The sequence below is a fragment of the Haliaeetus albicilla genome, chromosome 14 (genome assembly GCF_947461875.1).
Source record: "Haliaeetus albicilla chromosome 14, bHalAlb1.1, whole genome shotgun sequence".
NCBI lineage: Eukaryota > Metazoa > Chordata > Aves > Accipitriformes > Accipitridae > Haliaeetus > Haliaeetus albicilla.
In genome coordinates, this window is record NC_091496.1 from 11992276 (window position 1) to 12007565 (window position 15290).

General features: G+C 38.1%; 1 protein-coding gene across 2 annotated transcripts in view; it reads left to right on the plus strand.

Moving 5' to 3' along the window:
* The window catches only part of SEMA3C (semaphorin 3C), a 123794-nt gene that overhangs the window by 77178 nt on the left and 31326 nt on the right, over nucleotides 1-15290 (plus strand). For both annotated transcript variants that reach the window (XM_069801717.1, XM_069801718.1), the window contains exons 6-10: nucleotides 2433-2523; nucleotides 6448-6567; nucleotides 8460-8602; nucleotides 10584-10698; nucleotides 12865-12934. In XM_069801717.1, the coding sequence (XP_069657818.1) occupies nucleotides 2433-2523; nucleotides 6448-6567; nucleotides 8460-8602; nucleotides 10584-10698; nucleotides 12865-12934 (539 nt within the window). The remainder of the gene's footprint in view (nucleotides 1-2432; nucleotides 2524-6447; nucleotides 6568-8459; nucleotides 8603-10583; nucleotides 10699-12864; nucleotides 12935-15290) is intronic.

Sequence of the window (15290 nt, forward strand, 5' to 3'; positions counted from 1 at the left end):
AAACATGGAAAGTGATCTTATTAGTCTCTAATTAATGCAATATTGCTTTATCAGCTTAAGCAATAGTACTGTAGCCCAGATAACTCTGAACCTCATTATTTTAGCTTTTTTATAAATTAAATTGGGGCGGAGGGGTGGAAATGACATCTCCAGATTATGCAAGATGTTAAATTTCTTAAGTTAAAAATAAAGATATGTCTTGAAAGAGCAGGACTGGCTTCACTTAGCCTGTCTGTATAGCTACATGCCTATGATCAATTGATTAAATAAACTGCTGTTTCAGACGTCTGGAGTCTGTCAGACACTTGACTGTAGGCATCACATGCTCAAAGCCATTACTGTACAGGCCAACAATAGCATAACAGTTTTAAACCAAGCATTTCCTTCTGAACTCATTGCATATATCAGTGCATGACTAATTAATAGAGCAGAATGAAGAACTATGTAGTGCTGATGGGACTAGTGAGAATTCATTTTTTTCTCTGCTTTTATCATTTCACCTTTAATTTAGTACAGTTTTCCATGCACAGAAGGCTGGTTTTGCACGTGCAAAATGGATATTTTAGAAAGCACATCTGTTTTTCTCTAGAAGCTACAAAATCTGACAGTAAGAGTCATATCCAACAATCATAAGAACTGGGCCTGTTTTGCTCTTTTGTCTCCAGGATTCCACATAATCTCACAAAAAAAGGCAGTTTCATTGATGAGGCAGAATGTTGCCCTTTTCCCTGAAACAGAGGTTAAAAAATTATTCATTTTCTTACCTGGCACACTTGATACGTTGGTCCTTGATAATGACTCTCTTAGTCACCCAAATATATTCTAATGTCAAAGTAAATGAAAACAGAAGGAAATGTAATCACTATGTGAATTAATTATAGACTAAAAAGTAGTTTAATATATATGAAAATCACATGTAATCCTGGAGCTAGTTTAATAGTGCAGTAATGGGCATTTTGCATTGGTAAATAGTGGTATAATATAGTAAATATGGATTAACATCAAGCTGCATATAAATCTAGAAGTAAAACAACAAAAAAACCCAACCCAAGATCATATTACAAACTTCATACTTATATTTTAACATTGTTTAGAGAGCTTATTACTGAAACAATAGATAAGATCTCTGTGATTAAATTAGGCAAAACAGAAGGGGGGGAAGAGATAGGGGATTGTGGATATGAAAACTTCCTCCTGTAGCTGAGCATTTCAGGTGGGTGGAGTCTCCAATTTGCTGTTGCCAAATGGCTGCTCAGTGAGCTGTGTGGCATCCCTGTTCCCCTGAGATTTACGTTAGTTGTTAAAGGGAATATGAAGAGTTGCTGCCCTTAGTCGAATAACTAATACATTGACATCTACATCACAGAAGCCTTTCTTTGGAATTTTTGCCAGCTACCTTTTTCTGTTGAAATAGAAATGTTTTAAGTTTGGGTGTTTTTTTTCCTTGCAATTGTGTCTTTTGGCCTTTTATTAAAGATTAGAAGTTTGTTATGGGAGGCTAGGAACAAGTTGTGTGGTATACAATGGTACGAGAGTCAACGTGCTGCGGATTGATGTCTCTACCATTATTGACTGCAGTTTTTAAGGAACAGACTTGGACTCAGGTCACTTCTTGCTCAGCATACTGTGCCCTTCAGTATTGCTGGGAACCAAGAAGTAAAGAGGTGCACCGAGATGGGTGAATTTTCTAAAGATATTCAGGCTGTTTGTACTTCAAGCTGTAGTCCAGGTTGCTTCTACTTTGCCAAAGGTATGTCCTATTTATAAATCAAATCAAATATAAACAAATCCCCATACCAAGATTGCTATACAGCAAAAAAATTTCCAAGAGATTTCAGGCTATGGCAAGAGGTATTGATAAATCATCTATCACTAGGGAATTGGAGCTTTATACATAATCCAGTAGATGCTATTGAAGAAAATAAATATGATTTAAGGGATTTTTGGAGGTCTGATAGCTCAGCAAAGAGCAAATGATTTATACTATCACCAAATGACAGTTGTCATAAGAGATTTTTATTTAATATGTATTATTGTTCTAGTAGCTTTATTATAATGTCCTAGACTAGTATAAGTATCACGATGTATTCAGCAAATAAATGACAAATAACTTCAATAACACAGAAGTAATCTCCACAGATGCTATTGCAGAGATCAGTCAACCTCTCCAAAGCATAACTGAGCTAGAGGGAGAAATTCTTTGTTTCAGTGTCTTGAATTTATGACAAGATTCTTGAAAATAAATGGGTGCCAATGAAAAAGTTGTCTAAACACATGACGAAATTCTGAATAGGAAAGCTAAACTTCTGATAGTACAGCAAAAGTGCCCAGCAGTGCCGAGCATTGTTAATGCTGGAAATAGCCAAGCATAAAAATCACTTTACGTCTGATGGTTTCTGAAATGAGAAGTGACACACAAATCTACATTGCAGGAACAAATCTTCAAGATCGACTCCAAGTGTGAATCAGGAAAGGGACGCTGTTCTTTCAACCCTAATGTGAACACGGTGTCTGTTATGATCAGTAAGTAAAGATACTCCAAGTCGCTGAGGTCTAAACCCCTATGATCACGCATGGTGTGGATTGACGGGATGCCTGAAACGAGCCCGACACAGAATTCAGCCGCCAAGGAGCAGTACCTTGTGTCTGGCTGATGGGCACAAGGGTTGGGTCCATCCTTGTTTCAAGGTTTACATGAAGCTAAGGGTGGGTGTATGAATGAAATGCAGAAATAAGCTGTTGAAAGGGAGAGAGGGAGAAACAAAAAACAAAAGGTTGTCCTTTTCCCAGCTTACACATTTTTTCCCAGGATTAGTTTCAACTTTACATTACCCTGTCTAGCATTTTATGTTTGAACAGTTTCTGACCTTGTTCATCCTAGACAGCTCTTGTGTCTCATTTCATTACTTGTAAAATCTTGTAAATGTAAAATTGTAGCCAGGGAAAGAAAGCCTGAAGACTTTAGTTACTTTGAAATTCATTTTTGTTGTCATCTCTGCTGTAGAGCCCACCATCTATTGCAAGGCTCTTCATTCTTCAATTGGCTTTATACCCAACCAACTTTGCAATTTTCCTCCATTTTGAAAGGCCAGAAAGTGATAAAACCAACATACCTCAAGTATTCTTGTGAATTGGTGGCAACTGTACTCAGTGACTGTGAGATATAGCCCATACAAAGAATTACTGCAGTGCCTATTGCACACCTAACTGAAAACTCAAAGGGGACATATGCTTTGTGCAACCCAAGTCATCAGTAAAAGAAACTTTTTTTTTTCCTTTTTCACCCAGGAGATGCGTTATATATACTTAGTATAACCCGACCTTTCACATTTGCAGCATGTTCACAGACTTCTAGTGCCAAAGCCTTGATTTTTCAACATGTGCCTACTCCTTGCTATATTTTTGGCTATGAAGGAAACAGCAGTTGCACAGATTTTTCAGGCTTTCTTAGCAAATAAAACTTGGTGCACATAGCTACTGCATATTTCACCCAAGCTTTACAAGTGAACAATGTGAGGTGTTTCTGCCGTTCGGCTTCCACTGAAATCAATGGCAATTACATATTGTGCCAGATATTTCCTTTAAAGTTTGAGTCCCATGGAGCTTAAGAGAAGTGTCATATAGTCTATCCTACATGGTCTGTTCAAAATATAAATTACCTGTTTGGGTTTTTTTTTCCTGATTCCTCATTGCAAATATATTTAGTACAAAGGACAAGTAATTTCATTCACAAATGTATGCACTGAAGCGATAAAGTTGCTTCGGTTGAAGTTAGAAGACAGGTAAATGCTACCTGGATACCTCTCTGAACCTTGGCTGCACTTATATCTTTATTTCATCAGTGATCTATGGTCAGTGTTTACAGACACTCACTGTGTAAAGAAAATGTTTGTTCAAAGTCAGTGATGGATTAATCCACTGCTACTCATTGCTGTTCTGGTATGACTAAGTGAATCACCTGTCATTAAATAACAAAGTTTCCTTTCCTTGTTCCTTCTGGATTTTTTTGAAACACCATTAAAGTACATTGCTTCTGACTTACTGTATATACAGTAAGCTGATTTTTTTCTACAACAGATCTATGGCAGCTTTGTTCATCTTAGTAGACTTTATGTTATCTTCCTTGATCTCTCAGTTATGTGACTGAAGAGACCTTCCCTAGTGTTTGACTTATCTTTCATGACAAAATTCATCTACAAAGTTTAAATTCTTCCACAAAGGTCACATTCTTTTTCAAGAGTCCCACAGATTGGGTTTTATACTTTCTCCCTGTTACTACAAAGTCCAGTCACTTCAAAAACATTAAGCTTGAATGAATTTAGCCTCAATACCCATGCCGGAAAAGGGAAGATTTTGTAAGTCACAGCTTGAGTTATAATGAGGGGACCGAGGCCATGTACTGGACTCTCCTTTGAGCATTCTTCTGCAGGAGGAATTCCTTCCCCTCGCTTCAGAAGATGGGGAAATACTGCCAGACCGGCTAACTCTTCCACAACAAAAGAACCATTTTTAAATATAGATGCAATTTCTTGACAATTTTGGGCATCAGCAGCCTAGAATACAGCAGGAAAGCTGATTCACCCTTCAGAGGAAAGTGATGCTATAAAAACAAATTTGAACTTGGTACAATTTGCCATTGTACAAAAACAGTTTTGCATCAAAGCAATGAAAAATGTGCTTTGAAGAAGCTTGGCATAACTAATGTGCAGGATGCATGTCTCTCTCCCCACCAAGACTCGGAGATATTTATAAAAGCAGACATACCTCATCAATTCAGTAATTCCCCCCAGTAACAAAGAGAAGTAGTGTGAACTAGTTGTGCTGTGCAAACCAAGTGCTGTGCGGAATTTAAGAATTTAACCAAAAGGAAGTGGAGCTGACGGATATCATCTGATACATGATTAGCAAGCAGACACTAGGAATGCTTAAGACATAACTAATGGCACTGATATGTAATAGGATTAAAATTACCTAGTGTAGTACTATTGTTAAAGTGTGCGCATATGTGTATATGCATAGGGCCGTAAATAACGTTTAGTGAGAACCATAAGCCTGATCTCTTTCAGCCAATTTATTTCATAATAAGAATAAAGCTCTGGTGGATTGAGGCAATGAGACAAATAAATAAAATCAGCTATAAATCAGTACAGATCTAGCATCATTCTGTCAATACATGCTCAGGAAGTAAATGCTTCCCAAACATGCAGTGAATGCATTAAGTCCCCTGTGTATGAATCTTGTCATCACTGGGAGAGATGAGAGCAGAAGAGTGCTGCTGGCTGCTCTGCAGGGGTTCAGTTCAGGCTGTAGTCAGCAACAGAAAAACAAAATCTCCAGAGTTTTAATTCTCTCATGAGCCAATAGTCTTCCATATTGATGCGCACACACACACACAGAGCATAAAAATAGCCTCAAGTGCTTCTGAACCTGTGACTCTTGCCAGCTTGACCACACTCTCTGGGTAGTCCAGGAATTCAGACAAAAACATCAATCAAAGGACCCAGCTGTACTGGAATGTATTCAGCCACCACTCCCACTATGAGAGTTAGAGTTTATTTTAGCTACTGTTTTCTACTCTGGGGTTTCATTGCCATTAGTTAGTGGAAATTGCTTGGTTATTCACGGAGTAGAAAATGATAGTATGTGTAATTAGAATTATAATTATATATACGTATATTTATGCACACACACAGACTCACGCAAACACAGATATACATCCTGACTGATGGACTGAATTTTCAGCCCTGCGCAGGGAGCAGAAGTTCATGGTTCTGTTAATGTAAGAGTTGCATGTCTCGTTCTGTTCAAGCATAATGACTCTATACTTAGAATCAAGTACATAAAAGGGGACATTTGTTGCTCTGTATTACTCTGCGTAAAGTTCAATAATATGATTGTCTGGCCTCTGCAATACTGAAGTCAGCTTGGGGCTGCCTGGGGCAGCCTTGACAATACTGTTGGTAAAAATTGGCACTGATCCATTGACTGCAATAGATGTTGTGCCAGTTTACACCAGCAATAAATTCAGCCCAGTCATTTTGTCTTCTCCCATAACAAAAAAAAGCTTTTTGAAATATGTACTTAAAAAATTGAATGTGATTCTTTTTGATAACACTAGCCTGATTTTCCAGTGATCCTTAGCAGTGAAAGTTGAGCAACTAAACTCCATATCAAAGAAAGGTTCACCACATATGCAGTTCTCTGTTGTATTTAATTATGCAGTTCCCTAAAGTCTTTAAGAAAAATCTGATGATTCTTGTGCATTCTAGATTGTGTCTTCATAAATCAGAGGGAAACCCCATTCCCATGACCCAATACATGTCTGTATAAACTTCTGTGTAAATAAAGAGCTGATGAGTTTAAAATAAAAATAGATCAGTAAATACGGATTTCCCAAAAGCCATAACAATGCTTTTGCTTTTTCCCCTCCATTTCAATTCTTTGCAGATGAAGAACTTTTTTCAGGAATGTATATTGATTTCATGGGGACGGATGCGGCCATTTTTCGGAGTCTGACCAGGAGGAATGCAGTGCGAACCGACCAGCACAACTCCAAGTGGCTGAGTGGTGAGATGCCTTTGTTTTACCAGAGCTTTTAATGGGTTTCACAGAGATTCTGCTTTGTTTTGTTTAAAATAAAAAGCTTGTCTTCTAAAGAGCTTTTCTCTGAATTTAATTTATGAAGTTGAACCATGAAGAAATGTGTGTAAATACATATTGTAGACCATGCACAGATGTAAAGGGTTCACTGCGGTGCATGAGCCAACCTCTTAGGCCACCCCACCTGATGGCCTTTCTCTCATTAAGACTAAACCAAACTGTTCAAGGGAAAGTGTATGAAAGCAAATGCCTTTCAAATAGCAAGTGGTCAATCTGACTTCTAGGGCAGTGCCTTCTCCACCCTTACTGCATCAGACATTGCCTTTAATTAGAGTGCTTGATTCTAAGATTTTTCTAATGAATTACCAGCTTCAGTTAATTCAGGTTGATCCACCTCTGTACAGAAGACTCACCACCACTTGCATTCAAAATGTGTGCAGAATAGAGTCCCATTATTGCCATTTATTTCAGTGGTAAGAAATTGATTGTCAAAACACAGTAGGAAAACTAATTTCTGAGTGCAAGTGCTTAACTCTTGGCTTCACTGAAATCAATGTGAAAATTCTCCCTGACTTTACTGACTCCTTCCAACTGAACTATTTTGAATTAAAATCTCTGAGCAGAGATAGATGTCAAAGGTTATATAGCAACTAACATAGCAGTTCCAATTTAAAAAAGCCTTCAGGTATGTTGAAGTAAAGTTCCTGTGTTTTTGTCTTGACTATTTTTAGGGTGACTCTTGTTTTTCCTGTGTGGCTGTGACTACAGTGAAATCACAGGACTGCAATCAGAATAAATTCAATTCACTATGAGCAGGAAACTATGTCTGCTTTCTAAATTTTTCTTCTGTTTGCTATACATTCTTACACTTATCTGAACACCCTGAAGTGTGCACCCTAAAATGAATTAGGGAAAAAGAACCATTAAAATGCCTAATTTCTGGAAAGTCTACCTGTTACATATGCTCAGAACAGGTACTTGACAATCACAATTTATTTCTATGTTCTTTTAGAGCCAGAGTCATGACAGTTGTTATATTAATTGAGAATGGGCTCATGTGAATAGAAAAATGCTGCAGTGTAAAGTGAGTTTTCTGTCAGACATCCAACCTCTGTATTGGGTTGTTTCAAGTTGTGTACTGGATTTCAACCGATCAAGCAATCTTGCATGATCATTGAAAAGAAATAGCCTTCATACAGGAAGAGAGTCTGCTTCTTCCTTCAGACAAAGGAGGAGGTCTTCTGAGGACTCCTCCACTGTCCATTATAACCTTGCTGTTAAGGATATAAATTATTTTGCTCTCTCAGTAGTGCTCCTTTGCAGTGTTTTGCGTGTACACTCGGTTACGTTTATCAACCTCAGATATGAAGTCAAAAGCTGTTCAAGCATTTGCGTACCCTGCTTTCCTTTTCTGTGTTCTGCGAGTTATTTTCCTCTCTTATTTATGTACCTTATTTGTTCTTTTCCTAATGAGTCTTTCAACTGCTTACTTTTATGGTTTGCCTCAACAAGTCTTTCCTTAAGTACCCTGATAACACACTGATTCTTCCCTCTTCTTCCTCCAAGTCTTTGAATCTCTGCAGTAATCTAATACTGCTGCTTCTGCATTTGAATTGCTTTTCTGAAAATCTGCTGTGCAATAAAATGCGAGGATGCAGAAACTTAAGTCTGCCAGCAAGAAGCCTTTACCTGTTGATATCTGGTATACACAGGCATGAGTCTAGAGCATATAGCTTAACCTGCCACAGCAGTACATAGCAGCATATGCATTATATAGCAGTTGGTAACTGTCGAATCATTAATTGCTTATACTGATACATCTTTTGGCTTCATCTTTTTGGTATACTGTTTCATTTCAGAGCCTATTTTTGTGGATGCTCATGTTATCCCAGATGGCACTGACCCCAATGATGCCAAAATCTACTTCTTCTTCAAAGAGAGACTCACAGACAACAGTGGCAGCACAAAGCAGATTCATTCAATGATTGCAAGAATATGCCCAGTAAGAACTATTTTGTTTGCCAGGTTGTTGGGACAAGCTGCTAGTGTGACATGATAAGCTAAAAGACTAAATAATTGAAAAGCCTTTGATCTATATTCGAAACAAATTTCCTGTTTCAGCCTTCACATTCATAATTAAGAAGACCTGTTACTGAACACACAGCTAGGGTCTGAACGTGTTATGTATCTCTGGCTATACCTATAATGATATGGAAATGTAGAGTGTATTTCTCTGACTGAGTCAGAATAGTTACCTATGTTGAATTTCCAAACTTGCTGTCCTTTGCACAAATAAGGTACATTCTTTGCTTAGAAATACTGAATTATAAGACAGTGAAGTCTTTCACGCAGACACACACACACCCCTCCCCAAAATCTTTGAAACACATTGGAAATACCAGAGCCAAGCTTTTAAATGGGTTGATTTAACTTTCAAATATTGTTTTCATTTTTACAGTATCTGTCCTTTCTGAGTTCTTGCATTGATGTATGTGTGAGTCTAACTTTAAAAACGTGCACAGGAAAATTAAATTCAGGAGTTATGGCTACTCCTGTGCAGTAATTAATTTACGATCACAGCACTCCTCATTGTCTCTATTTCCTTTTTCATATCTGTAATCAACTGTAGATGAAAAATGATTGAAGCAGCTATTAATATCTCTGTTGAAATGGATTTTTTTTAATGAGAGAAAAATTATAAATGCATAATTACTGCTAGCCTTTTCATTCCTTCTTTTGGAAAGGCTCAGGAAGATAATTGTGAGCGTTTGTGTATTCCCTGTCTTTAATCTGGGTCTTCTTTAGAATTTGGTGCTTTGTGATGTTGTTGTGTACGGGTGTGGGATGTGTTAGGATTGTGTTAAATTCCTTCTCTGGCGATATGATGAGGCATATGATCGCTTTTATGATCCCTGATTTCTGTGTTTTTGTGAGGGTGCCCAAAGGCCTTTTTGGAGGTTTTGCAAGAAGACTTTTCACACAATTATAGCTGTATTTGTTATTGTTACTGTTATAATGAAGCCCAGATGATTTCTGAAAGGCCTCAGCCTGTTTAGACTTACACTGAAGTCAGTGGCAGAATCCTAAAGCCAATGAAAATAAATCTGAGCCATTCGTATTTGTATACTTGTATACTATCATATTCATATATCAACACCTTTGAGACTGGCCAAATATATTAGTACGATGGTGCCAAGAAAGACCCCCCCACAAGACCCCTTATGGGTCACCCAAAAAGTGGGATTACCAGCTCCAGGAGCACCAGTGAAACATGCACAGCATTTCATCGAAACCACATTTGCCTAGCTTCTGCCTTTCCTTTTTCCCTTTCCTTGGGTGACATTGTGGCATGCAGTTTGGAAGGTACTGCTCTTAGATAAGGCATTCGCCAGCAGAACAAGGCAGGAGCTATCACCTCTGCGCTGCACCATCTGGTTTAGCGGCTCCAGTTTCCACCTGGCACCAGCGAGAGATGGAAAGATCTCGAGCGAGCCGTGACCAAGCCAGCTCTGGACCACGCTAGCAGGACTTGCAACAGCGCGAAACTAGCTTGACCCATGCTACTACATCAGATGCAGCTATACTGCTGTCAGGACTAGAAGAAACATCCCTCCGTAGGACTATTAGACCTTTTAGAGATAGCGTGGACTTCTCCACTCGGGGTGTCAGTGAGTGATGCGGACCTCCGCAGTCCTTCCCAATCGTACCTACACACACTGCTGCTGCACAAAATCTACTGCCCGACCCTCCCAATTCTGCTAGCCCAGCACAGAAAGTCTGCTCAGAAAACTAGTTCTTGTTTTTCCTCTATCTGGAGTGTTTAGATGAGGGGATTTTGTTTAGGCCTCTCTAATTTTTATATTGAATTTACCAGCATAATTGTCTAGATGATGAGTGAAATTAACCTGAGGGAAATGTAGGAAAGCCCAGTAAAATGTTAGCTGTGTTGTATTTTTTTTTCTGAAAATAATATTCCTTTCCAGAATGACACAGGTGGTCAGCGTAGTCTCGTCAACAAGTGGACAACATTCTTGAAAGCAAGACTTGTGTGCTCAGTAATGGATGAAGATGGAACAGAAACGTACTTTGATGAATTAGGTATGGCAAAAAAATCCCTTAAAAGTTTTATCTAAATCTTGCACCCTGTGCATATTTAATTACTGATGTTCGTACAGGCCCTTATTCAAGTTGTTGACAGTGAAATCTTGGCTCTCTAGAAATTTTTGACAAAAGTCCCCTTGCAGTTTTATGACAGGAAATGAAAAAATTCTTCATAAATTTCTCTGGGTAATTATCATTGTCTTTGAAATAAAGGTAATTAATCTTGACTATGTAAAGGAATTATATACGTAAAGAATTAATATTTGGAAGGGAACATGTAAGTGAGTCTACTGTTATTTTGCTGCTAGTTAGGATTATGGTAGAGATTTTTGAACATACATTTCTTTGAAACTGTTTCTTATACCACTGTGTAACACACACCTTTTCACAATACAGTTTTTCTTTTTCGATCACTAGGTAGAGGCCTCAGCTTGATAGTTCAAGATAATGCCAATAAATCCTGTTACTGGCACCAACAATAATACTATAAATAAATATAATTTCTCAGGATTCCTCCAGGCACTTACATTTTCAGTTCAACATATGAAACACTGCACATATTTGGTGAATAATCTATACAGTAGTAACAAGTGGTTTCCTTTCATTAAGGAATTAATAGATGCATATCTTGATACTTAAGTGCCAAACAACATTATCAGACAGTTTCAAATTCTGTATTGTCCCCAGCTGTGATGTACAAAGTCATAGTTCTAAATTCAGGTATTGGAAGATTTAGTATGTGTATTAGTATAAATGTAAATACAAATGTAAATATAAATATTATAAATAATATAAATAACTAATGGGCCCCACACTGGGGCTGCATCTGATTCTGACCTTCTCTCCATTGTAATCTCTCTCTTTTTTCTCTGTCATTATTCCTGATTCTCATCATAGGAAATGGGGTTTGGAATCTTTTTGACCTGATATCTTTATGACTATTTGGTGTACTTGCTTTGGTTTCGATGGAACCTGATGGTCCTAGGAGCAGATCCTAACTTGCTGTAGCTCAGAACGTGCAAGGTGCTCGGAGGACTGAATTTCAGAAGTTCCCAGTGCCTCTTAGCACTGCCACAGCAACTTATCTTTCAGAACTGTGATTTACCAGCCCATCCTCTTCAGCAAAGCAGTAGGATAACTGCTTTTAGTTTTCTGTATGACAAACTGTAGGAGAATAGGAGACAATGTTCTCAGCCTGAGCTCCCAGCACAATCCTCTAGCAAAGAAGAGGAATAGAGCCACAGCTGGAAATGCAGAAAAATGGGAAAGAGCAAGCACATGCTTCTGTTTTCATGTATAATGCAGAAGAGTGTAACACTTCCAGTTCTGCATGATGAAGTCTTTTGCTTTTGGCATATTTAAAAGAATATTTCAAAAATTCAGAGGGTTAAATGAAGTAGCCACATAAATGAATGGAAAGCTAAAGAACATATTCTATGATAAAAAGCTCAAACAGTTCAGTCTTTTTGTGTGTTGTAAAATAAGCTTAAGAGGTAGCTTCATTTTAGTTATTAAAAATATTTGTAAGGAAAAACTGTCAGAGATTGAAGTATTTTTCACTGAAGTGTAAAAAAAATCAGCAGATCAGAGGTAACAGTGGGCAAATTCAGGTCAGTGAGCAGGTAGTTTCGCAGTGCAGTCAACAAACCCCTGCACAACGGGAGCTGGGAGGTTTACATCTCTCAGTGTCTTCACTGGAAAGCTGCGTGTCATTCATATCATGTAGAAAATGAGCTAGTGAGGGCATCTAGAGCGTGTACTATACGACAAAACACCTAATTGTCCTGCTTTGGATTACACCCATCTATGGGAACTCTTTGTCTTTGACCTACTACAACTTCAAGGTTTGCCTACTGTTAAACAACCTCCTGCAACAAGATCCAGCTGAAAGAAACGTGTGACATGGATCCTGAACACATTTGAAAAACTTTGCCTTCTGTCTTCATAATGCTAGATGGTGTGGAGCTAATTTCCAAATCTGTTTCTGAATGTCCAAATGCTAGATTTATCCACGCGGTCCATTCATACGATGTCTGCTTTTTCCCGTTCAAGTCTGAGACAAAACTACTGTTGACTTCAGCAGGAATGAAGTCGTAAATTAAACTGGAAAATAAAGTTTTTATTAGTATTCAAAATACTTTTTTTTTCTTTTCTTTCTTACAGAGGATGTGTTTCTTTTAGAGACAGACAACCCCAGAACGACACTTGTGTATGGAATTTTTACAACATCAAGGTAAATGGGGAGATTTGAAAAAAGTTACCTTTCTGAACTGCCCAATTTTCTATATGAAAAACGAAAGTGACGGTTTGTGGTCAAGGCTGTTCTGTGCAATTTTGTCTATCTGCTGTGGCCATCGTTTGCATGCAGGAGTGACATTCTCGGTATCATTCCTGTTGGTATCTATGTTAGAGCTATGCTGCTTGGAGCAAGCTGCTCCCGGACATACTGTCAGCTGGCACTGGGAAAACATTTCTGTGGAGGGCCACTTGTTCAGCAGCAGAAAGCTAAATGACTTCAATGCAGCAAACTCATGTGGCATCTGAGAGCACTTAACACCTCCTGAAGGACATCCAGCACCCCGAAGGATCAAACCGGGAATTCTTACATGAATTCATACAAATCATTTCCAGGCTCTCAGCTGGCAGATGATCGCACAGATGGCAAATAACCCATGTCGGCTTCAGCTGGCTACGAAAAGACAAGCTTATATGGCATTTGATCACCTCCTTGCAGCCTTAAGCTCCTCATTATCAGTCAGTAGTACTCACTTACTGTCCAGTTTAGAAAGCATTCGGTGAGCTCCAGAGGGCCGTGGAAGTACTACATATGGCTTACTGTGCTGAAACTCTCCACAAAGAGAGACTGATAGGTGGACCAACAGATTCTGCCATCTCTACCTTTATTTTTTTCACTTTTCTCTTGCCCTCGCCACATAGTAGTAGTATACAGAGTAGAAATAGTTACTGCTTACTGATTTCTGATATACTATCCTGTCTTATTTAGATGTTATTACTTACTCTCAAAGAGGTTTTCTGCTTTTATTAAAATTTCATTTAAATTATTTGATCAAATTAGAAAATTATTTTATTTATTACTAATAATTAATTTAATGGCAGTTTCTAGTAGAAAAATCCTTGCATGAAAAAATATTTGTTCCTGATACACTTTTCTGTGTTTTTCCATGCAGATCCAGGGATCTGCTTTCTCAAATATGTGAATCAGCCAGGAAAATATGATTTTTGGCTATTTAATTGGGAAAAAAAGAATCCCATAACTTGTAAACAGCTGGTGCTGTCTACATTTTATGATTCCTACTGCACAGAAAGAGAAAATGCTGAGGTTATGTTTAGCAGTAAAACCACACTTATGATTAGGTTGTGGATGCAACATGCCTGAACTGGAAACACTTTTACCTAATTCTCCTGGTATTCCTGCAGTGGAAAAGAGGTTTGAATCACAGGCCCATATAAGGTGACAACAAAGAGAAAATGTCACTTTTTCCTGGCTCTTCAGCTGTTTTCTCTCTCTATTGAAGTATTTACACTCACGCATTTCTGTTATCGTCAGTCACATGGTCTATGCTTTCTTCCTCTTTGCTCAACTATAAATTGAATGTGTCACCTAGTTAAATACAGCAATCATAAGGATTTTTGCTCCTTAACAGTTCCCTTATCTTCACCTCTGTAGACCTCCAACTCATCACAGTAAAAAGAGAGAAACATCCCAGCAAATAACTACTAGTATTTTTATCTAAACCATACAGAGGGAAACCAAGTAATATTGAAGAAAATTATTTTAGTGGCATAATCTCCTATAAGTCTAACATAAAACATCTGGAAAAAACTAAATACATTTCTTAAAACCTATTAATACCTACTAAAATTTCCCCAAATACCATGATACATCTAAAAGGTTCCTCCTACTAATATATCCACATATAGCTGAGGGCAATGTAGATTTCACTTTCCTTCTTTAGACACTATATGTAATGTTTTCATTTTTTTTCTGGAGTGTTTTTTTTCTTTTTCAGTTGAAGACAGTTACTTGGATTATCTTCATCCTACAGTTACCATCAGGCAGATTTTAGACTGTCTGGAGTTTCCACTTTGTTAAGATAAATATCTCAAGCCTTACATGCATTGAGAGAAAAAAAGGAGTTAATTCATTGCCTTAGCATCACTCTGGAAATTATTCCCCTACTGCCCTTCATCATCGCAGGGTGATGGAGGCCATTCAGGGCTTGTGCTCTCTGAGACCATCTGCGACCATTGCTGAACCCAGAGCGGTGGAGAAAACATGCCCTTCTCATAGGTGACCCCCCCCGGGTTCTCCTCAGGAAGCATCAAACTTCACCCTCTTGAAGGGGTCTTTTTAAGACCAGTTTTGTGGGTGGATTTGAGGACTGTATAGGAGTAATTCTTTTACAGCCACAACCTGTCCCCCTTTTGCTTAGAAAAGCTGGCAACTGATTGTAGTAATCTAACCAATTGTAATTGCACTGGATGTTTTGATTAATTTTTTACCCATGTATTTTAGGAGGCTCATGGAGGTCTTGTGGTTAATATACTGGTAGGGAGTTCTGAAAACC